Below are 23,214 nucleotides of genomic sequence, written 5' to 3'. Positions count from 1 at the left end.
ATGCACCACACTGTGCCTTCAGCCCCATTCCACTAGGATGCTCAGGACTGCTCCTGTTCTGGTCAGGCTGGTGTCTTGAGGGTCTGGAGAAAGGATCCTCCCTGCACCCCTGGAATCCCACCATCACCAAGGCCTTGGGGCAGCTCCTGCAGCTCCTTCCCAAAGCACTGCCTGATGGATCTCATGTGGTGTCCTCCTGGGACCACCCCAAGGAATGGTGTCTGTCAGAAGGTCCCAGGGAGTTGACATTGCAAGGGACACAACAAGTGACCTGTTATTCTCCAGGAACCCAATAACAAGGCTGTCCCCATGCACCAGGAAGGGGGGACTCAGACCCAAAGGTCTGGATTTGGGGTGTCTGCCTTCACCCCAGAGAGAGTGGAGAAGTCAAAGGTGGGGATCTGCCATCATCCACATCCCACACGCTATGGAGCTGAAGTCTTGGGTTTTTTTGCCTTCACCTCCCACTCAAGGATTAGGAGCCAAGTACATTTCTCATTGCACCCAGCACATGAGAGGAGGAGAAGCAACGTGGGAGGGGACGGGAGGAGTGGGAGAAGCGGTCTGCAGGTGGGTACAGACCCCTCAGGAGCATGGCATGCCACAGGCAGAGGCTTGGAGGGCCTGGAAACCCATCCTCACCCTCTGCAGCTGGGAGGAAGGATGGCTTGAACAAGCACTTGATCTCTTCCTGCTGTGCAGAAGCTCAGCTGGGACAGGGCACCATGGTGTCACCCCATCATAGGGGCAGGTCCACAGGGAGGAGATGGAAAGCAGGAGGGCTGGTGAGGGGAGAGGGATCAGGGTGTTGAATCAAGATCTGAGAGAGATGGATTGATTTCTTCACTACAGATTATACAGGCTGACCCCATCCCAGTCTCTGCACTGGCCATGGGGACCAAGTTCTCTGTCCCCTCCCTGAGCCCCAGGGTCCTGGATTGCCCTGACTGAGCAGCAGGCACCATGCTGAGATCCCCTCTGGGCCAGCAGGCAGCAATGGTGTCACCACAGCACCTTCCTCCTTCTGGAACAAGTCGCCTCCTAACCCCAAGCCCCTGAGAGCAACAGTCACGGGAAACCATGGAAACGGGTGGCAGCACGTGACAGCGTGTGCCTGCTCTCCTGCCCTTGGTTTATGTCCCACCCCTGGGACGAACAGAAAGGCAGGGCTGGTGGGATCATTTGGGATTTCGAGGCGGTGGAGAACCACCACTGCTTTACCCCCCATCTCCCTTTGAGGAGCAGGATGGCACAAGGGAACAGGGCTGGGCTCCAGCCAGGGCCAGACGTGATGAGCTCAAAGGAGGCAGAAAACTGGAGAAGGCTGGGGGATTTCTCACTTACTTTTCTAATGTTTTCTAATATTTTAATATTTCTAAATGGAGACTTTTGAGCCCAGACATTTTGACTTCAGGTGCCAGGGAGCACCTGCTGCACCCAGGAGCCCAGGGTGGACTAAGACACCAGGTACAAAAGCTTGAAGATATCTATAAACACACAGCAAGTGGTAACCAGCGCTCAACCCAGATTATCCCCCCAGTGTTCACATTGGTCAGTACTTGATTTTTCCCCTTTTCAAAAGCACTTGCACTGCATTGCAATTTTGCTCTGGTTTAAGCTGGGTCTCTCTGGGTTTAAGCTAAGCCTAAAGCACCTCTTCCCCTGCACCTCACAGGAAGGTGATAAGCGTGGCTGTGCCATACCAGGTCCAGAGGGGTTTCTCTGCTGCCTGGTGACAACCACTGTAGTTAATGTTTGAGCTGGGACTCATGGCTGCTCATCCCAGTGGCTAATGGGCACAATGCAAATCCAAACTCGGTGAAAATCTGATGATTCAGCAGCTGCTGGTGGTGTTATTGATCGGTTCCTGACCTCTGGCAGGGTCAGGCTGGCCACACTGCTCTGTGGTGGGATCAGCAGCTCGAGCTGAGCTTTGCTCTTGAACCAAGGGATTCATGGATGCTTGAGGCTCCCAGTCTGTCCCAGCACATGTTCCCTGGGGGACCCACAGTGGGGGATCCGTGGGCAGCATGTTCTCCACCAGCTCTCATTAGCTCTGCAAGAGCAAATCTGCTGACACCACCAGTCTGGCGGCTGCTAATGGGGAGGTGGCCGAGGCTGGATTGGAGGAGAAACACAGCAAAAAGCCTCGACAGCTCTGCAATAACAAAGCTCCAGCCCCTCAAGGGGCTCGGCCATCCCCCAGCCTGAGGGCACTCGCAGCCCGTGTGTCCTTGTGTCCGTGTGTCCGTGTGTCCGTGTGTCCGCCCTGGCAGGGCGCGCAGCGGTGCGGGAGGCGGCGGGGCGCAGCCGCTGCTCTCTGGTCTCTGATTCCCCCCCTGGGGAACTCGAGGTTATTACAAGTCTCCGTAGGATTTTCCTGCTCTCTGTGCTGAGGGTTTAACGTGCCGGATTGTCAGGGAGCTGGGAACGGCATTTGGGTGAAAGCAGCCCCAAAAGCACACACACCCACGGGGGCGGCGGGGAGCCGGAGTGGAGGTGTTCCCTGCCAAGGCGCTGCCAGGAGCCCTGCAATTGTCAATAATACCTTCATCTCACAAGTGCCTTAACTCTGGATCCCTTTCAGCTGGGTCCTGCCACAAGAAGAGAGATAAAATTCTCAACATTAAAAAAGTCCCTATGGGACAGACCGTGATGTCTTTTGGGGGCAGAGAGATTCTCGCAGTGGGGAAGCCTCGTCCTCCGCTCTCTGCCCGACCCTCTTCGCAGCCCAAGAATTGGAGGTGAGGGGTCTGTGCTTCCAAACAGCAGCTCCTGCAAAATCAGGGAGTGCAAGGAGCAGAGCCGGGGCAGAGCTCGGCGGCTGGGCTAACTTTAACTCATCACTCTGGATTCTGAATTTCCTCTGAGCTGTTTACAAAGGGCTGGAGAAAAAAACTTCCAGCACTACCTCCCCCCGCTAGCCCCGTCCTGATGTTGCCCAGAACATCTCTCTCATCCCTCCCTTTCAGGGAGAGAAAAAAAAAAAAAAAAAAAAAAAAAAAGGAAAAAAAAAAAAAAAAGGAAAGGAGGGAGGAGTGGGAGAGAGGAGGAGAGAGGGAGAAAGTGAGCTCACGTTCACACATTGGTGAAGAGGCTGGTCTTGCAATGCCTTTGAATATTTTACTTTTAGGCAGTTCCTCATCAGTCAGCCACACACATCCGAGGCGAGCTGAAGCTAACTACAGCCATGGACAGCACTAGGAGATCTCAAATCTAATCGCATGCATCATTCCTCCGGGATATTTTTTAAATTCCATATCTAAACAGGCTGACAGGCAGCTGCACTCACACTCACTCGCACACACACACACACATCCACACGTCGCAGAGCCGCCGAGCAAACACCTTGTCTCCTCTCGCAGGATATACCCGCTCACACACATCTCTCTTTATCTCCTCCTGGCTTCCCGGAGGATCCTGCCGGCTGTTTTTCATGGAGAAAGTCCAGGGAGAAATGGAGATTGAGAGATGGGAAAGAAGTGAAGAGATTTCAGACGCAGAAAAAAAGGTTATTCAAGAGATATGGAGCAGAGTATATGCAAACTGCGAGGACGTTGGGGTCTCCATACTCATCAGGTATTTAAAAAACAAACCCAAAAAAAATAAGGAAGCAGTAAAACCAAGTGAATCTCTATATAGCTGAGAAAGAGGCAGAACAATATATAGAACTGAGTGGAGATGAATGACAGCGAGTGGGGAGCTGGCTGGGTGTATTTGCTGCCTTGGGAGCAGGGAGGGATTCGCAGCGCTCCTCGGATTCCCACACCTTTGAGCCGGGTGGCAGCGGCGGGGGCAGCGGGGGAGCCTCGCCGGGGACTTTGTGGGGAGCTGCTGCCGTGCAAAGGTCACCTTAACCTGCTGGGGGCTGGGGGCGGCGGGGCGGGGGAGCTCAGCCCGGCTCGGGTGCCTTGGGGCTCTGGGGTTTTTGGCCCCCCCAGGGAACAGCGTGCGGATGGCACGGGCCCGGAGCAGGCTGGCGGGTGAAATAATGCAAGTTGGGAGCCAAGATAAAACCCAAGCAGGTGTGTCTCCGAGGGCACCATCTGTCCCTCCGGCGGCAGCGTCGGCGGGAAGGAGAGCGCTGAAGTTGGCGGTGGAAGGCGGCTGTGGGGGGCACAGGAGGGACAGGGGGGCAGGGGGGGACAGCAGCGCTGGGAGGGGGCGCAGAGCATCTCCCGATGGCAGTGGGGCACAGACAGCAGCTCAAAGCTCTGCACCCGCAGCCAGAGCAGGGGAGACGCTCTGGAGGTGGGGAGCAGAGGCAGGTGGGGGTTCTTGTGTTCTCTGGGAGAAAACCTGTATCCAGGTACATCAGGAAAGAGCCGGGTGGAAATCCCACAGGTCCCACTGGCACTGGGAGTTTGGGATATCAGTGGGGTATGGCACCCACAGGCCATTTCCCTTATTTGAGAAGGGATGGGAGGACGGGCAGGGCAAGGAGAGGGGCAGGGCAATGACCTATTGGCAAACAGCAAAGATCTGTCCAGAGAGCCACAGCGCTCATCCCTGGGGTCAGGAATGCTGGGATGGCCCTGTCAGACTCCCAGCTGGACCAAACACCAGGCACCCCAGGTAGGAGACCTGAGACTGGGTTGTCCTTCCAGGTTTCTCCTGCAGCAGGGGAGTGTGGGTGTGCAGGGAACCCCTTGGATGGATGTGCTGTTTACTAATAAGCGTCTGAAAGTTTTCCAGTTGACTGAGCTAAAGCCCTGAGCCCACGGGGTCTGCAGGGAGCAGAGCCTCCCTGGACATCACAATGAGCAGAGCCAGCTCCCCTCCAGGCTCACTGCCAGCACTGCAATGGGATTTTCTGACCAAGACCCCTCTGCAGGTTCCAAAACGACATTGGAGCCCCCTCTCTGCCTCCTTCACTGACATTTCCTTCTCTCAGAGCCTGCTGATGGTTGAGCCCATTCTCCCCTGGCCCCCACTCTGTGTAGGCAGTCAGGGCAGTCAGGAGGTGTGACAGTTCCGTGGCTGAGGACACCAAGCCTACCTAGGCTGGGTTTGAAGCAGAAATGGCAGAGATCTTGGGGTTAGAAGATTCTCCTCAGCCTCATCCCATGAGGTTCAGCTCGGGATTTGGCCACCAGCCAGGCATGGCCAGCCCTATGCCCAGCATCTGGGTCATGCCATGGCTCCATCTGCCAGCACTTCCAGGTGCCCACTGCCCACAGACACAGGGAGGGTGGCTGTGTGCCCACAGCTGGCACTGAGGGACTCGTGGCAATGCCATGGGTATTCAGCCAGGACAACTCATTGCTTTTGGAGTCCCCATGGTGCTTGGAGCAGGGCTGGGCATGAGGGGAATCAAGGTGAGGCAGTGGGGACAGGGTGGCTGAGCTTTGGTCTAAGCTCAAACTTTCCCAGCTGAAGTTTTTGGTCCAGTTTGGGTCTGTTTTTTTTAATCCAGGCAGAGTTGTGCACTGTGGGGAAGGTTTTCTCCTGCTGTGACAACAGGGCAAGACAGAACTGCCTTTTAGGGTGAACCCTGGCTCTTTGGGAGCCTTTACATCCTTAGTCATGGCACGTGCCCTGGCACATCCCAGCTAAACCCACCACCTGCCACCTCAGCCAGAGCTTCCCTGGGATCCCTAAAGTGAGGTCTGGCCTTGTGCACGGCCCTGGGGATAGCAATGCAATTTGGGAGAAGCACCATCCCCTCCAGCACAGCCACCTGCACCTGCACAGCCTGGTCACAGAGCTGTCCCCAAAGATGTCTTTGTGCTGCTGCTGCTGCTCTGAGCTGCACCTGAGCTCCCGGGGGAAGCACGTGCCGGGATAAGCAGGGCAGCCCTGGCCGGGCCGGGAGCGCGGGCGCTGCCGCTGCTCCAGCTGTGCTCACAGCTGGCAGCAGCCGCGAGAAGTGGGTCACGCCTGGAGCCGCCGGCAGCGCGGGCCGGCAGCAGCCCCTGCCCAAGACATGATTCAGCAGCTCCAGAGGTGGGGCTGGGCAGGGGGCACTGGGTGCTGCTGGGGGTGGGCGCGGGGTGACCCGCCCAGCACATTTTGGGTGGGCACACGCACAGTGCCGGGAGCTGGGAGCTGCCCCGGTCAGCGCCCGCCTGGGATTCCTGCTCGCCTTGCTAGGGAAACTGAGGCAGAAATGGGTTTGCAGAGGTCTGGCCAGGGAGAAGGAAGGGGGATGCGTGGCTGTGGATCCCCCTTTTGGTGCAACCCCCATGGGCAGACTGGTGAGTGCAGGTAAATCTGTCAGCAGTTCCGTGACCAGGGTCTTGGCTGTGTCTGCTGGCACAGGGTCTCTCCCTGCTCACCTGCTCCATCCTCTCTCCATCCCTTCAGAGCTGCTGAGGGCAGGGAATTACATTTTCCCATGTGGGAAGAGCTGGGGTGTTGCAGCACCACTGAAATTAATGTGGGGCCTGATCCTGTGCCCCACGGGTGGAGGCAGGGGGGCAGCAATGCCCACCAAAAGGCAGAGATTGTAGGGGTCTGCAGTGCTGCCATCCTGCAGGAACCCAGCCCAGCTCCCTCTGTCTCTAACCAGCACCCCACCCCTCCTCCCCAGCCTTTCCATGCTTTGCAGATGGGGAAACTGAGGCACAGAGCTGGGCATCATGTTCCCATCCCTCGTGGCTGCTGCTGGTGCTTGATCCCACAACAAACCCCCAGGGTCCTGCCCTAGCATGATGGGTCCCTGATCTCACAGAGTTCTGGCACCCCAGGGGACACAAACAAGAATAATGGGGACTACGGCTGAGCAGCCACCGGATCCTGGGAATCTGCGCTCTGTGGTTAAAACTATGTCGCTAATTGACAATTTCCTCGGTGGGGAGCCTCGCCCCGGAGGAAGCAGAGTCTCCTCGCCACGCTCATCTTCCTCCTCGGGAGCTCAGGGGCCTCTGCAGGCTCCATCTCACAGCTGCCTTAACTCTTGCTGGAGCTGGAGCAGGAGCTGGGGCTGGAGCTGGAGCCTGGGGCTGCTCATCTGGGTTTGTGCCTCCTGGCTGGGTGGTTCCCAGGTGGGTCGGCTGGGAGCCCTGGGCTGAAGCTCCTCTGTAGCCTCCCCAAGCCCCAGGCTCATTGCTGTGCCTCAGTTTCCCATCTGTTGTTTAGAAATCAGTCCTTTTGAAGCCCTCCCTCACCACAGAGCTCACAGGAGAGCAGGGCAGCTTTCAGAACCTGCATCAGCCCTCGTTGTGCAGTGCAGGAGCCCTCCAGCATGTGCTGTCCCTCCCCAGGGCCCCACCTTTTTCCTTCCAATAGTTTATTGGCAATACTATGAGACAGAGCTGGGGGATGCTCAGCCCTCCACAGCACATGGGGTCTGAGAGCACCCAGGGGTGAACATCAGAGGGGTTTGGGACCCTCTGTCCTTTGCAGACCCCAACTAAGCCCAGCACCCCAGGGCTAAAACCACAGCCTGTGCTGGCCAGCACACACACTCGCTCCCACACCCACACACACGTACCATGGTCACAGATCTCAGACCACAAAACTTTATGGATTCCAGCAGGGGATGAAACCCAGGGACAGTTTCTGTTACATCCCAGGAGAATCTGGACTAAATGTTCATGCCATGCCAAGTGCAGGCAATGCGACCTGGCTCAGCCACCACTGGCTGTGCCTCCTCTGCAGGGCTTCTCCTTCACTGTTCCCTCCATCTGCACTTCAGAGCCATCAGCTTTCCAAATTTCCACCTTCTCCATCACTCCTGATGTGCTCTTTCCCTCTCAAGAGGTGTAAATGGGGAAGCAAAAGGTTTGCCAAGGCAGGATCAGCCCCCTGGATTTCGATGGCTGCTCAGTCTGAGCAAACACACCTGGATTCAGAGAAGTTTGCAAAGAGCTTTAAAATATGAAAGCACTTCTTGGATGCCAGACTTTACTGTGAGTTCACAGTTAAAATAGCAAAAAATCTGAGTAATGAGTCTGGCAATGCAGAAAACTTATTTTTTTCCCCCAGCTGAATCAAAAAGGTATGGGTTGAATCTACCCAAAAATGTCATTTAAAGACAGCAGCTGCCCCCAAAGCCAATGTGTTTTGCAGAGGCATCCATAGGGAAAGGCTCCGTTCCCAGCTGATGAAGGGCACCATTCAGGTCAAAGTTGCTCAGAGACATGCAATATCTCTCTTTGAAAAGGGCCCAGTGGAATGACCAGCAGCAGTGTCCCTGTCCCATGCTCACAAATGTTTGTGGTCAAGCTAGGGAGGTGTTTTTGTGGGGACACAGAGAGCCAGGGAGCAGCAGGGCTCTGCTCTGCTGGCACAGGCACACATAAGGGACATTTCCCAACCTAACAACCACTCCATGAGCAGTGAGGGGGCGAGTGAGGGTTTAATAAGCTCAGTCTCAAAACAGCCCCTTCTCCTACACTGTGCTGTCTCTGAATCACAGCTCCTGGGACCAGCCCTTCTGGCTTCTCCATGGCCAAGCTGTGTGGGGATCCCTGTGGCACATCCCAGCCACGACCTCAGGGCTGCCAGCAGCTCTTGGGATGTCCAGAGAAGAGCCTGTCCCTTGTCCCTGTGCTGCCCTTGCATCACTTGCAAGCCACGTGGGGGTAGAAAAACCCCACTCGACACCCCAAGAGCCGCGAGGATATCCATGACCAATGCAAGCCAAGGCACAGAAGCGAGCAGCTTGCCCGGGCAGTTTACCTGGCTGTGGCTGAGGATGGGTGGGTAGCAGCCGTGGCAATCCCTCCTGCAGAGCAGCAGCCAGGGCCAGGGCTCGGCTGTGCCACCGGCCCCGTCAATGCTGCTGCTCCGCGGAGCGGCGGGGCGAGCGCTCGCCTGCGCAGCCTAAGGGCTCATTAGCGGCACGGAAATGTCAGGACAGCCCTGGCCAGGCTGGCAGCGCTGAGGGTGCCTGGGGAATGCTGGCAATCCCGCCCGAGCAGGGCAAGGCTGAGCCGGGGCTGCTGGAAATCGCCACGGGAGCGTTGGAGGGGAGAGGGGGTGGTGGGCACCAGCAGCACGCAGATCCAGGGTTAGTGCAACACGGGCTATGTCCTTGTGGATGTGAGGGCTTCTTCCATCTCCAGGGGAGGTAGGTCTCCAGACACATGGAAAAGCCACTTTGGTGATGTTTTTTCCCTTCTCCCATGAAAGCTTACCCCTACCCTAAAGGCTCATCCGTGCAGCCAAGAGGCTTTGGGCTGAATCCATATATGTGGCAGAGGAAAACAACAGCAATGAGGACTTGGAGGTGTGAGTCGTGCACACAGAACTGCTCCTGGGAGTTTCTAGCTCGTGTCCAAATGTATTTGGTGGAATCTTTGCTGCTGAGCCCACTCCCAGCCTCAGTGGTGTGTCCTGGTCCCTCTGCCTTGGGCATTGGGGCATCACAGCCTCTGAGCACAGTTCAGTGTTGTGCTGGATTCTGCTCCCAAGGCTTTGCAGCTGGATGTGGGTTTCACCTGGAGGAAGGCCAGCTACACATTCCTCTCAGCTGTAGAAGCTGAATTTGGCAATAGTGTGTGGATGGGGGGCTTTCCCTCCAGCCCTCCCATGGCAGAGCTGGAGATGTTGCCCACCACCACCTCCACCTGTCCAGCAGCTGTCACAGAGAGGACACGGGAGCAGGTGAGCACCATCCTCTTCTCACTCATTAGATTTGCCTTCTCACTCATTAGATTTGCCTTCTTGTGTCTTGCTGAGCTCTGGCATTGACACGGCTGAGACCTTCCTCACCCTGGGCTGGGTAAACACCCAGCAGCCTTTCCCCAGCCTGGAAAGGGGATGGTGGGCTACAGGTGGCTGGGAGGGGCAGGGGGAACGTGCAGGGGAAGCAGTGAGACAGCCCTTGATATAATAAATAGCAGCATCACACACCACCTGCCTACCCATTATCAGCTGCTTTGTAGGCACCCCAGAGAGGAGCTGGAAGGAGAGGTTTGAAAAGGGACATGAGAGGCTCCAGGCTGCCTTAGAGTTTCTCCCACGTAGAGGGACGAGGCGAGAGAAAACATGAAAGCATTGGTAGGTTGAGTCACCAACCCTGGAGGGATTGAAGAGATGTGTAGATGTGGCACTTGGGGACGTGTTTTAGTGGTGGGCTTGGCAGTGCTGGGTTAAGAGTTGGACTTGGTGATCTTAAAGGTGTCTTCCAACCTAAATGATTCTTTGAAAATCTAGGAAAAAAGCAGTCTCCAAGTGCTGGCTGGGGGTTCAGCTGAAGCCTCCCAGCAGATCTGAGGGCTCATGAACATTTTCACTCCACAGTTTGTAAGTGAAGCATCAAGGGTTTAGGTGCTTAGGGGGACCAGAGAGCATCCAGATGATGTCTTCTTTCCAGCTGAGGAGACAAGGAGGTGGCTGGGCTTGGAGGCTTCCTCCATGCAGGATTTTCTCTGCATGCTCTGGGGAGAGGGAGGAAGGTGGGGGAGATGGAGGAGATGCTGCTCCTCCCTAACAGAAAACAGGTTTCCAGTAACTGCAGTGGGTTTGCACCTTAATTATTTCCTTTGGCTCTGCTACTGGGAATGGTTGTGTCCTTAAAGCTGTTATAAGGGCAAAAGAGAGAGGAAAAGCAATCCTGACATCCTGTCCACTGGGTCCAGATGTAGCTGGCAGAGTACAAATTAGCGGGTGGAGAATGGAACCGCTTAAAAAGAAATTTAATGAGATCGTATGCAGGCATCTGGTTCCTATCAATCATCATTTTGTGTGATATGCAATGGTAAATATCATCTTTTAATGACTCTGATGGAGAAAAAAAGCCCAAGCCACACATGCACATGCATAATGATCCAAAAAACTTCCAGAGCCCAAGAGGTTTGAGCTCTCAAAATTTTCTGTAGATGGAAAAACCCCAACTGACACCTCTTCTAACTCACTATTGTTGGAGTTATTTTATTTCTTTTTTTTTTTTTTTCTCCTTTCCTCTGGTTATATTTAACCTTTGTGTTAAATTAATCTTCTCTGTTTATTAACAACTAGCACTGAGTGAACCTCCTTCCCCCTTCTTTGTGGTTTGACAGCTCAAATATTTGCTCCAGGCAGAAGCTCTTGCTGCAGGCGCCTGCTGCTCTCTGAGGAGAGGTGGCTGCAGGTCTCTGGCCATCCATGGTTTTGCTTGAAGGGAAGATGTTTTAGGGCTCCTCTGTTTCAGTTCTCCACCAAGGAAATCCAGCAGACACAGGATTGAACACATGAGTTAAGGGTTTGCTGGTTTTGCACCCCCAGCACTGCTGCTGTCCTTATGGCAGAACCCTGGGAAAGCTGCTGGGCTCAGCTCCCATAGGGGCATCAGCCTGAAGGTCTGCAAAGCAGGGAAAGGCTGGAAATTGAGGATTTGGATCCTTCATTGGTCTGGCCTCACACAGGTTGGGGTATTTTGAGGGTTTAACAAGTCTTTGCTCCTGGCTTATCTGGCCAAAAGTGGGGAGAGGTGGAGGTGATGGTCCCAGGGTCTCCTTTTGGCCCTTCTCTTGTTGGGGACACACTGTAAATCCTCATAATGCAAAGATCAGTGCCCCTTTGCTATTCCCTTCATGGCTCAGACCATGAATTTTTTTCAACTCATTTCCCATGCCTTCAGAATATCCTGCCCTTCAGCTGAGATAAAATACAGCTTTTCAGGGAGCTTCCCATGGTTTGGGGTTCAGAGGCTGAGGCATGCAGGGAGCAGCTGGCAGCTGCCATCCCCTGGCTGGGGCAGCAGGTCCCACTTCCAGTGACATCCCTTGCTCCCAGTGCCTGGGGGGAGCCTGCAAAGGAGAAAAATCCACTGGCAGGGATGGTGAAACCTTTACTCTGACCCCAGCAGGGCGATCCTTGCTGGAGCTGGAGGGGTTTGCTGGGTGACTGGAGCTGCAACAGCTTGAATAGAGGGATGGGGAGGGATGGGATGGGGGCAGAGGGATGCTGAGTCCAGCTGGAAAAAATGGTTCCATTAAGCCAGAGTGGAACATTTGCCCTTCTGTGAGGAAATGCTCAGGGCAGAAGGTTTAAACCCTGGGAATGATGTTACCCATGCAGCCCTGGCCAGCTCCATACCCCAGCACCTCTCTGACAGCTCTGGGCTGAAGGACTGAGCATCTCTGTGGCAGCAGGAGCTGGAGACAACCAGGCCTGGGAGAGATTTCTCCCGACAGGGAGCAGATGTGTCAGGAGGGGCTGTGCTGGGGGGAGGAGGCTGCGCCACAACCAGAGGAGTTTTGTCATGGGTCCCCTCTGGGTTTTAAAGCAACACCTTGTCTCCCCCTTCCACCTTCCCTCCTCCCCCACCCTTACTGCTGCACACTCTTCACACCTCCAAAACCTATTTTGGGCCATCTGATGAATCCCAGATGCCTTGGGGAAGCAGCAGAAGTGGTGGTGCACTCCAGGCGCTGCTTCAGCCGCTTCCTTGGCAATGCCCCCAAGCTTTCACAAGCCAAGGAGCGGGGGAAGGAAGGGAGGGGGGAAAGGAAGATAACAAATTGGTAAAGGAGCCTGGTACTCAATATTGTGATTATTCATGGAGTGGTGAGTGGGGAAGAGGATCCCACCTGGTTCTGGAGAGAAGTAGTGATGGTTGGAGAGAGAGGTGGGATGGGTTCAGGTTCCCATGGCAGGGAGGGGAGCAGGCAGTCTGCCTGGAGCCAGGAACCATGGGGGACAGCCTGGGAGCACTCTGCTGCCTCCTGAGCATCCTCCAGCAGTCCAGGAGCCATGGAGAGCCCCGGAGGAGGGAGGGAGCTGGGTGAAAGCAGGGAACAAACACTGATGTGGTGCTCTCCTGCATAAATTAGGTGGAAGGGGTGGTTAATGTGACTCAAGTGTCAGGCCCAGCTGCAATCCTGGCATGGGTGGTGTTGGCATTGGTGGCTCCAGCCCTGGCCCCTGTTACCCTGTGCCCTTAAACCCCATGCCCTCTCCAGCCTTCAACCTCCCTGGGGAGCTCAGCATATAAGCTGTGACCACAACTTCATTTTTTCAGCTGCATTTTATTGGAGTTGATTTACTCCTGCAGAAAAGAGGATCCTCAGCCTCCCCTCCAGCGGGGCTGGTGAGTTTTTGGAATATCCTTGTGCTGGGAAAAATGTCTCAAATGAGCAGTGATATCAGCTCAGGCGCTAGGTTCCACTGTAGACTCTGGTGGGGTTGATCCATGAAAAGTGGGGCAACTTGGACAAGGGGAGACTGTTCTGGGTGACAATGCAGAAATAAAGCCCATGGTTGCAAGGAAGAGGGGCAAGGAGAGGCTGGATGGGATAAAGAGAGGTTTTCAGGCTCATCTCCAGCTCTCTGAGGCAGGATGTGATGTTTTGATATATGTGGGCACGTATCCAGCATCTGGCACGCCTGGGTGGCATCTCTGGGCATGGAGAACTCAGTCTTGCTTCTGCTTTGAGAATTAATATCCAGCTGTGATGACCTTGTAGCAGATGGGGTTTGGGAAAAAGGCATCAACCTGCTGGTTTTCAGACAGCTGAATGCTGCAGCTCCTGGAGAATTCGATAGGAAAATCAGCCCTGGCTGTGTGAGACGCAGGGGGTGGGTTCCTGCATCTCCATCCCCTGTGCTTTGCTTTAACCCCTCAGCCTGCTCTGTCCCTCCTGAAGGCATTTCATGTCTGCTCTCTCTGGAAGGTTTTTTGTGAACTTCCCCTCGGCCAAGCAGTACTTCAGCCAGTTTAAGCACATGGAGGACCCGCTGGAGATGGAGAGGAGCCTGCAGCTACGCAAGCACGCCCGGAGGGTCATGGGGGCCATCAACACTGTGGTGGAGAACCTCAACGACTCTGAAAAGGTCTCCTCTGTCCTGGCCCTGGTGGGCAAGGCCCACGCCCTCAAGCACAAAGTGGAGCCCATCTACTTTAAGGTAAAGGGTGGGAGCAAGATAACCTGTGGGCTGCTTTAGGAAGAGGGAGCTGTGGTGAGCTGGTGCTGCCTGTCCAAGCTGGAGAAGCTTGGCAGGATGTGGGGCTGCTCCCCACACAGCTGGAGTGTCCCACTGTGACACTGCCCTGTGCAGACCCCGTCCCCACATACAGCCAGTGCCAGAGCACCCAGCGCCTCCCCCTGCCCAGGGAAACCCACCTGGCTGTGTCCATGATTGTGGCTGTGCCCACTTCTCTTGCAAATTGCAGGTTTGATCCCCACGTGGCCATTCACTTAAGAGTTGGACTTGATGGTCCCTTCCAGATTGGAATATATGTGAATAATTTGAGGTTCTCAGACTGGGGAGATGCTTCAGCCTGCAAGCAGCTCATGCCTGGGTCTCTGCCCTGCTGCCTGGGCAGGCTGCTGACCTGTCCTGCTCCCTCCAGGACATCTGTGTCCTACAGGCAGCATCAGCATTCAAGTCTTTTCATAGGGAAAAGCTGAATTCGCTGTGAGCAGCTCCCTGGAGAGTTATTAACCCCTTGCTTGCTGTCTGCCTCCCCTCAGAAACTCACTGGTGTCATGCTGGAGGTCATTGCTGAGGAATACCCCAACGACTTCACCCCGGAGGCACACGGAGCCTGGACCAAGATGAAGACCCTCATCTACACCCATGTGACAGCAGCCTACAAGGAGGTGGGCTGGGCTCAGTACCCCACTGCCACCCTGTGAGCGCCCAGGGGGCCACCAGAGGGGCAGGGAGGGCTTCGCTCACCCCAGGACTTCACTCTGGTCTCTTCTCAAGATCTTTGCTAGGTTTGGGAGCCCGGTAGGGCCAGTTCTGTCAGCTGCCAAGTCACAATTTGATCTCCATGGGGTTTAAAAACAAACTAAATAAGCAAAAGAAACCACAGAAGCACGAAGGGTGTGGGTGGGTTGGGGTGAAGCAGTTGCAGGGGACGCTGGAAGGGGATGCAGAGGGCGAGGGGAGAGCTTTGGTTGTTGGCTCCATCTTCCTGTCCTGGCCTGTCCACCACCACCTCCCAAATCCTGCACCTCACTTGCACCATCTCAAAGTCCCTTGTACAAGTGCTGCTGCCCTGTTCACTGATGAACACACCCCTCATTTTCCTTGCAAAGCCCCTGGGTAGACCTGGCTTTTGGGGGCACACGTGGAGCCTCTGACTGGCTGAGAACGCTTTGCTTTGCACTTTCTGTATCACCTGGCAGGGCTGGCAGCCAGAGCCACTCTGGGTGCCCACCACCCTGGGCTCCAGGTGGGCAGCAGCCCTCACCTCTCCTGTCACCCACAGTCCCTGTCCTTGGCTGGCTGCTGCAAACCCTCCTGGGGTGGGAGAGAAGCACTGCCACAGCAGAGTGGGGAGGAGGAGGAGGCCTTTGGGCTGCCTCCCCTCATGGCTCAGAGCATGGTGTGTAGGTGGGATCCCTGTGCCATATGTGGGGAGCTGGTGAGTCCACCCACTGCCCTTCAGCTCCCTGAGGATGGGCTTGGGTGGCACAGGATGTGTGTAGGTCTGTCTGCCAGCTGTGCCCTCTCCGTGAGAACGGGGATCAGGCTGTGACCAGGAGGAGGAAAGATGGCACAGACGTATCAGGAGGGATTTCTGGGTGTGAGGAAAGGTCCCTTCTCTGTTAAAATTAATAAATACCTTGTATAGAACATATTCCTGCCCTCGTGGTAAAACTGGGTTCCTCCAAATAAAGTGCCTGGAAGAAATCAGCCCACGCAGGAGCTGTGTCCCTCCTGGGGACAGCAGTGCTCCTGCCTGTGCCTGACAAAGGCTTCTCCCACTCCCCCCAAAACGTGGCTGCAGGGCTTGGAGCACTCATCCCCCCTCCAGCACCAACTCCTCCTCAACCTCTGGGTGAGTCTGCCTGGTTTGTGCCTCAGTTTCCCCTGCAATTATGAGAAAGGGAGGAGGAGCAGCCCTGCTGCCTTCCTGCCCACATGTGGCTGGATTTATAAGATTTCTGGGAACTGAATGGCAAAGGATTGAGGATGAAATGTCAGATGTGCTGGGAAGCTTTGGAATCCTTGCCACCCAATATTTCCCTAAAGGCCTATGCTATTTTTAGAGCTCTAGCATTAAGGGCAATGTTATCTGTTGAAGTGGGAGGAGGGTTCCCTCCTGAGGTTTCCTCTGGCCTGGCTCCACCGCTGTCCTGGAGAGCTGGCAGCTTCCTGAGAGAGACCAGCTCCTCTCCTGGATGCCAGCTGGACAGGCAACAAGCCCACAGTTCCAGCTGGGATCTCTACAGCCACCTTGGGGACATCCCTCCTCTGTGGGGACACTGCAGGAGGGGGCATGGTCACTCCCCAGGCTGACCTCCCTCCTCCAGAGCAAACAGACAGACAGGAACTCCAGGAACTCCTGCTTTGCTCACCTGTGCTTTTAATCATCCCCAGGAACAGGTTTATTATGTCTCAAAATAGCCCCAGGACTCCACTAATGTCACTACAGCCACTCTGGCCTTGCAGTTATGTCTTTCCTACATCCCACATTACCACTGATGGAGAGGAGCAGTGGGGCCTGGAGCAATGGCACCTCCTGGGCATCCACAGAGAGCTGAGTGGCAATAACAGCTGGGGCACAGCTGTCCTGGGCATGGCAGTGTGCAGGATCCAGGGCTTGTCAAAGGAAGGGACAGGCACAGGGTGACATTGATGCTGCTTTGCTCATGGGGTGGGCTGTCAGAGTCAGCACCCCCAAAATTCAGCCCACCAGCCTGCACTGGTGAAGGTGCCAGGAGCTGCTGCCTCCAGCTCACTCTGGGGTGTCACAGCAGCTGCTCATCCCTCGAGGGTCAGTGGAGGCATCTCTCAAACAGCTGCTGCTGCCTGGGGCAGGGATGGGTGGGAAAAGCCTGTTCAGCCATTGACTTCCCTCCAGTGCAGGACTGGAGAGGGATCTCTTGGATCAAGACTGTTAGATGATATTTGTGTGTGTGCACATCACGGGACTCTCACGAGCACAGCTCTGCTGATTCCTGCCAGGACCTTGAGGCCAGCAGCACATACTTCTGGGGAGTTCATGTACTCCCTGTGCTCTGTGGATGCTGGGCCAGGGATGTTTCCCTACAGGGATGTTTCATCTCTAGACAACATTTGCACATTAACCTTTGAGGTTAATAATCTCCAGGTGGGAATTTTATTTTTGCAGAGCAAACCTTTCCCCTCCCTCCCCACAACCAAAACTGGGCTCCCAGTCCACAGAGAAGCCACTTTGGAGTGTCTGGGAATTCTCCATGTTCATACCCAACCTACCCATGTGCCTTGGCTTTTGGGGAGCAGCAGCAGGGAGGTTCCCCCCTCTCATTAAACAGAGCTTTGGTTTCTCCTTTCTTCCTTTACATCCCTAGAAAAGCTGACCCGCTGCCTCGTGCGCCTACGTGTGCGTGTGCCGGGCCTGGGGCTTTTTCCAGGCACTTTTTCCTAAAGCAGATCCAGATGTGTGCAGCTGCTGTCCCTCGAGGAGCACCCCCATCAGCCAAACTGCAGGCCACTCCAATAGATGCAAACAAAAACAAGTTTATTTTTATCAGCTTTGTAGGAAGTGACATGAAGCAGGAGGGCGGCCGGGGCAGAGCTCGGGAGGGGAGGAGACGGAGATGAAACGAACGCCCCCTCTTGCCGCCTGCAGCACAGGAGGCACTGCCTCAGCCCAGGAACATTCTCATCTGGGGAGAGATGAAGATAACACAGTAAGGAAAAAGTACCATTCCAGAGTGACAGGGCTGATAAATGCCATGTGGAAGAGCAGAAAGGGGGGCCTGTCCTGGCTCTGTGCGTGGCTCTGCACACACACATCCATGCACGGCCATTCCCTGTCACTGCCAGCCCACTGCTCCCCCTCCACAGCTGACTGGGGCCCCTTTATCCCTGTTTTGTGCAGGCCTTGCTCTCTGGGCCTTGATCTTTCGCTTCCTGGCACACTTAGGCTGAGCTAAGGGCACTTTGGGCTGAGCTTTACTCTCCTTGGTGGTGGCAGGTAGGGACCAACTTGCAAAGTCTTTTCCCCAAAACCTCACAGGTGAGAAGCTGAGGCTCAGAGCATCATTGCCAGTACACACTGGGGGCTGGCTGGTCTCTCTCCTGCCCTGTGGAGGATCCCTGTGCCCCTTGGCATTATCATCAGGGCTGGGCTTGGAGCTGTGATCCAGGTGGGAAAGCCTTTGTGCTCCCTGCCAGAGGTAGAGAAATGCTGAGTGATGGAGGGATTCAGTCCCTGGGGCAGGGTGCCCCTCGAGCACCTCATCCTGGCTCTTTGGCAGCACCTGCTCCTTTCAACAAACCCTTGTCACCTCCCCTGAAGGTCAGAGGGAGCTGAGCACTGGAGGGAAGGGGAGGCACTGGGCTGGGAGGGGGCACAGACCCCAACCATGTCTCCCCCTCCCATGGCCAACATCCATGGCAGGTTTAGCTCTGCAGGCACTCAGCTAGAGACACCCCCCAACACCACCAGAACCCTTACGGCCCTGTGCCACCAACCTCATCTTCTCTTGGGGGGTGACAAATCCCCAAGGCAGCCGAGACTGAGCTCTCCCAGGGGAGTCCTCTCCATCTCTGCCACTTTGTCCCAGCAAAGAGTGTCCCCACTCTCTGAGGAGATGCTCAGAGACTTCAGAGGGGACCAGATTTCACCTGGCTGCACTCTGGTGCCAGGACTCAGCCTTGCCTGCCCCTTGCTGTCCTGGTGCAGGGATGTTGGAGTGAGGGCTGCTCAGGGCCAGCACCATCAATGCCAGACAGAGGGAAAAAAGGGAAACAAACCCATGTGCTGAGCTTGGACCAGCTTAGGGAAAGGGAGGGACAAAACCACCTGCCTGGCTCTGACCTCTTTGCCAGGCTGCAGCACTAATTACTTTCCATAGCTGAAGTTGTGTCTAACTGTTAGTATGTCTGAAGCAGCCCCAGAGCCGTGGGCGTGCACGCTCTGATGTGACTCCGTGTCTTTCCTGTTCCTGCTGCAGATCCTGTTCACGTCTCGTGTTCCTCGGCGCTTCCGTGCTGGTTTTATACCTGCCTTCCGTGTTTATGGGTGTAACTTGTTTTTCTTTTTGTAGGTTTTTAGTATGTTTGTAACCGGACAAAATGGTGTTATTAAACTGAAACTTGTATCTTCAGTGGATAAATCAATCAAACCCCCTCCAGCTCTGCTTGGTTTCTTTCTGCTGGGGTGGTTGGAAGGTGAGGGGCTGCTGGGGGCTGCCCTGTGGTTGTGGGGGTTCCTGCTCACTCTGAGGGAGCTTTTTGGCTGGAAAGCAGCAGCAAAGGGAGAGGATGTGCCCACCAAGGGTGGTAGAAGCGGCTGGAGGCATCTTAGCAGTGCACCTAGGTGGGGAGGGAAGGGTTTGCCAATCCTCCAGGCTCTTCACTTGGCTTCCAGGTATGTTGTGTGAACCTGGATCAGGAGCTATCCATGTGCCTTTGGCAGCCCAGCCAGTCCAAAATGCTCACTGATGGCCACAACATGCAGCAACCACGATCACCAAGGACTGTGAGACTGTTCCCAGCCTGTAAAAATAACAATCAGCTCCCTGGGCAGCAGCAGCTCAGTTTTCCACGTCTCAGTCGCTGGTGGCTCCTCCTGTGTCTCTGGCAGCTTTGACACTGGCCAACCTTTCCAAAGCTGCTGGCAGAGGATGGATGGACAAACAGACAGACTCGTGCTGTGGTCCCATAAACTCCATTGCTGTGGGATACAAGGCTTGGAAACAAATTCAAGCAGTCCTGTTTATCGTGCTCCTCTTTACCCCCAGTACAGAACAGTCTTTCAGGGATGGGTTTTCCCATCCCACCAGGGTGGTAGAAAATACCAGCACCTGCCCACAAGCAATTTTAAGGGGAGCAATCCCAGTTTTGGACTGAGGCTGGGGGACCCAGTTCCAAGAGGGACAGTGCAGAGATTGGTGCCTTGGGGGCAGCTCAGGGTCTTGGGGAGCCCAGTGCCAACTTCTCCTGTTGGGCTGAGGGCAGCAGTGTTGTTCTCCAGCCCTTCATGTTGGAAAAAAACCAGCAATTGAGTGATGTAGTTTTGCATGGGCAGGCACTTGAGCTACTCTGGAATCCCCAAGCCACAATTACAAGGGTGGCCTTGCAGGGGAACCTTTTTCTTCGCCTACAGCTTCACAAAACTGAACCAAACAAGCCATGGCCACCCCAGAGAAGGGATCCAGAGCCTACTCATATGGGGAGGGGGAAAACTGCCTGGTTCAATCTGTCTTCTCCTGCTGTGTCTTTTCTTGTGGGGTAGAAAACCACTTGGTGTTGTTAATGTGATTAATAAGCCATCCTTGGAGTCTCTGCCACATCCTGTACACGCTTCCAGGCGGAAGTGAACAGTCAGCAAAGCCTGCACACTGCTCTGCTCCAGATGGGAAACATCAGCTGGGAAACCACGAGCAAAAGGATTCAGCTCTGCAGAGGGGAGGCTGAGTGGGGACCCGAAGCTCTCAGACCTTTGCACGCTGAGCTGAGAGCAGCCAGGACCAGCAGTGGCCAGAGGGTGCTAAAATGGGGCTTTTTTTTCCAACAGCTTGTTGAAAAGGAGCAGGGAATTTCAGCATTACCTTGCAGGGAGAAAATATGTACACAGCCCTTCACTTCATACTAATATTTACCCCCAGATCCTGTCACGTCAGGGTGGCTGTGACGATCACCCTGACCCAGACACGGTGGCCTCGCCAGTGCTCTGCAAGTGCTGGTGGAAGGGACACAGTGGGAGGCTGAGGCTCACACCACACTGCAAATTTGGCCCAGGGCTGGGACAATGGGCTCACACCTCACTGCCCTGTGCTCTGGAGTGCTAAACCCACCTTGTTCCCAAGTGTCCCGGCCTGGGGATGCTGCTCCCCAGGAGCCACCCTTCACCCAAGGGAGCTGGTGGAGATGCAGCTCTGAGAAAGCCCCTTGATGGCCCCAGTGATGTTCTGTGGGCTGGGAGATGGAGGGGAGGAGGAATTTGGTATCTAAGGCATGGCACAGGGTGTGTTCCTAGTCCCAGCTCCGGGAAAGCCCCTCCATCCACACCACTGGCGACAGGGTGCAGTGCTCCTGCCCAAACCAGTCACAAGCTGGGGAAATGATGGCTCCACCACCCTGGTGCTGGTGTGGGATCAGAGGTGACACATCTGCACCGTGTGTCTGTATCCTGCTGGCACCTGGTGACAGCTGAGGGGAGGGCCAGGAGGTCACTGTGAGGGACAGGCAGAAATACAGCTGCAGGGAGGAGATCAGGAAAGAGAATATGCAATAACTGCACTGCAGTTTTTAATATGGCCACTGAAATTCCTGTGAAACCCCATCCCATGGAAGCTGGCAGTAAGAAGAGGTGCTCCCATGGGGGTGGGGTGCCACAGGGTGAGAAGCCTTGGGAGACAGAGCTTGCAGATTCCCACCAGCTGGAAGGACACGTTCCTTCTTCCTCTGTTATCTGCACCAGGAGAGGAGCCAGGAGCTCCAGGCTCTGCTGTATGAACCCCACCATGTCCACCCTCACCTGTGTGGGGGTTTTGGTGGCTCCTTGCTATGAGCAAAGCCCCCAGGGAGGAGAAAAAAAGGCAGGAAAATCCCCTGGCAGCCCCGTGGGGCTGACACTGAGCGGGAGGCAGCCCTTGCTTCCGCGGCCGGCTCCTCTTCAGCTGCGGCGGCTGATATGGTTTATCTGAGCAGCGCCGAATGTAAACGCTGTCAGCGCCGGCCGGGATTAATTCCCGGGAGTTTGGCAGCCGAGATGAAATAACAGCGCTGCGGGGGGGGAGAAAGGGGGGAAGTGCACATCTCAGACTGAAAAATCCTCCCTGTTAATTTACAGCCGGGTTTTTCTTCTCGCAGGCACTCTTGAGAGAGAGCAAAGCCGGGGGCAGGGGGAGGATGGGGAGAGGAGCAGGAGCAGGAGAGTGGCTGAGAAAAAACTGGGACCCCAGGGAGGGGGGAGATTGTGAATCCACTCTTTCCCCATGAGCAGCAGTTGTCCCCAAGGCTCCAGGGACACGGTGGGGTGGGGGCCACGGCCAGCAGCCCCCAGCCCAGCCCAGTCACCCCGGCACCCCCGGGATGCTCCGGGCACCTGAACCGAGAGGCGCCGGCAGGAGCCCCCCCTGCTCCCCGCTGGCCTGGGGCCACTCCCAGCCCCTCTCTGACCAGCACCCACCGCCCCCTCCTTGGGGAACAAACCACCAAAAACCCACATTCCTGTTGAATATCCCCTTCTCTCACAAACACCAAGAGATCACCCGAGGACTTGGCTGCCAGGGGCATTCCCAGCCAAAATAGGTGGGACTTTATCTGCTGTTTATTATAAATCCTTTTCATTAATCGACAAATGTATTTTCTTTAAGGGAAAGCTTTGGAAAACTGCCCCACGGACTCTGTTGTTGTGAGGCTGGTGTTCCAAACAGGTCCTGAAATAAAATAATCATCGGGCTCTGCCACATTGCTATGGTTTATATTTATACAGCAGAGATTTGGTTTGAGGATACTGTGCTAAGGAATAGTGTGGTTTTCATTCACTTTCTTTGGATATTTAAGTAAATAACCACAAATGCTTTCACTTATTTTCATTGTTTTTTTGGTAGAGGATTAGCTGGACTAAAAGCCCAGCAGTGCATGGTCAGATAAATTACTTTATTTTGAACTTAGGAAAGTCCATGCCCCATCTGACTGCCAAGAGCTGTGCACCACTTCAGGTTCTGCAACCAGCAAATTATGATTTTATTCAGGATTGAATCTATTTTTATATATTTTATATCTGCCTACACAAAATGTAGTCCTTGACCTGCATCTGCCAGGGCACTGGGTGACATCTGCACCAGGTAGAGAGGTGCAAAATGCAGGAAGCAGATCCTGGAAACAGTATTGTCAGTTTTGGGAACCTGATTTAAAAATAATCCTCATGGTGGTGGCTGAGGAGGAGGTCAGTGAGGCAGTGGTTGTTCCCTGCTCCGTGAAAAGCTCCCTGTGCCGTGGTTCTATTTTGGATCAGGGGTTGGCAGAGGGTTTGGGCTGATGAGAGAAGGGGTTTCCTGCAGGGTTGGGGTGTTGTGCCTACAGGTACTGGGGTGCCTGTGGAGGGAAGGGGTTCCAGCAGACATGAGGGGGCTGCTAAGGATGGAATAGGGAAGTGTCTGTCTTGGCAGTCCAGCCCTGCTCTCTCCCCTGGGATGTTGAAGCCCCCAGTCAGCGGGACTGGGGCTGGTGGAGCTCTGCTGCAGGAGCAGAGCCCCTCTGGAGCTGAACGCGGGCAAACACCGCTCTGCTGCCTCTGCTCAGCCCGCCGCGGATGCGCCGAGCCCCGCACACCGCCCGGCTCGGCAGGAGGAGCACTGGGAATGCTGGATAAATAGCAGTGGGCGAGCAAGATCGCTTCTCAAAGGTCAGCGCTTCCTCCGCGCTGCTGTGAGCTCGCCCGCTCGG

At 55.2% G+C, this 23,214-nt stretch overlaps 1 protein-coding gene across 1 annotated transcript; it reads left to right on the top strand.

Annotated features, from left to right (window-relative positions):
- The first annotated feature begins 2,944 nt into the window (after positions 1 to 2,944).
- On the top strand, positions 2,945 to 18,950 carry CYGB (cytoglobin). The gene is made up of 3 exons (XM_056505892.1): positions 2,945 to 3,579; positions 13,545 to 13,776; positions 14,346 to 18,950. The coding sequence occupies exons 1-3, from the start codon at positions 3,437 to 3,439 to the stop codon at positions 14,508 to 14,510; spliced, it is 540 nt and encodes a 179-aa protein (XP_056361867.1). The 5' UTR covers positions 2,945 to 3,436; the 3' UTR covers positions 14,511 to 18,950.
- Positions 18,951 to 23,214: the final 4,264 nt, after the last annotated feature.

The sequence above is a fragment of the Oenanthe melanoleuca genome, chromosome 18 (assembly GCF_029582105.1).
Source record: "Oenanthe melanoleuca isolate GR-GAL-2019-014 chromosome 18, OMel1.0, whole genome shotgun sequence".
NCBI classification, from domain to species: Eukaryota; Metazoa; Chordata; class Aves; order Passeriformes; family Muscicapidae; genus Oenanthe; species Oenanthe melanoleuca.
The sequence above is the reverse complement of the archived record's forward strand: the minus strand, read 5'-3'. Positions and strand labels throughout refer to the sequence as shown.

Excerpts from the sequence above, each read along its gene's own strand:
- CYGB (XM_056505892.1), top strand. The coding sequence starts at position 3,437 with ATGGAGAAAGTCCAGGGAGAAATGGAGATTGAGAGATGGGAAAGAAGT. Across the intron at positions 3,580-13,544 it reads GGGGTCTCCATACTCATCAG|GTTTTTTGTGAACTTCCCCT; the intron begins GTATTTAAAAAA and ends TCTCTCTGGAAG. Across the intron at positions 13,777-14,345 it reads TGGAGCCCATCTACTTTAAG|AAACTCACTGGTGTCATGCT; the intron begins GTAAAGGGTGGG and ends GCCTCCCCTCAG.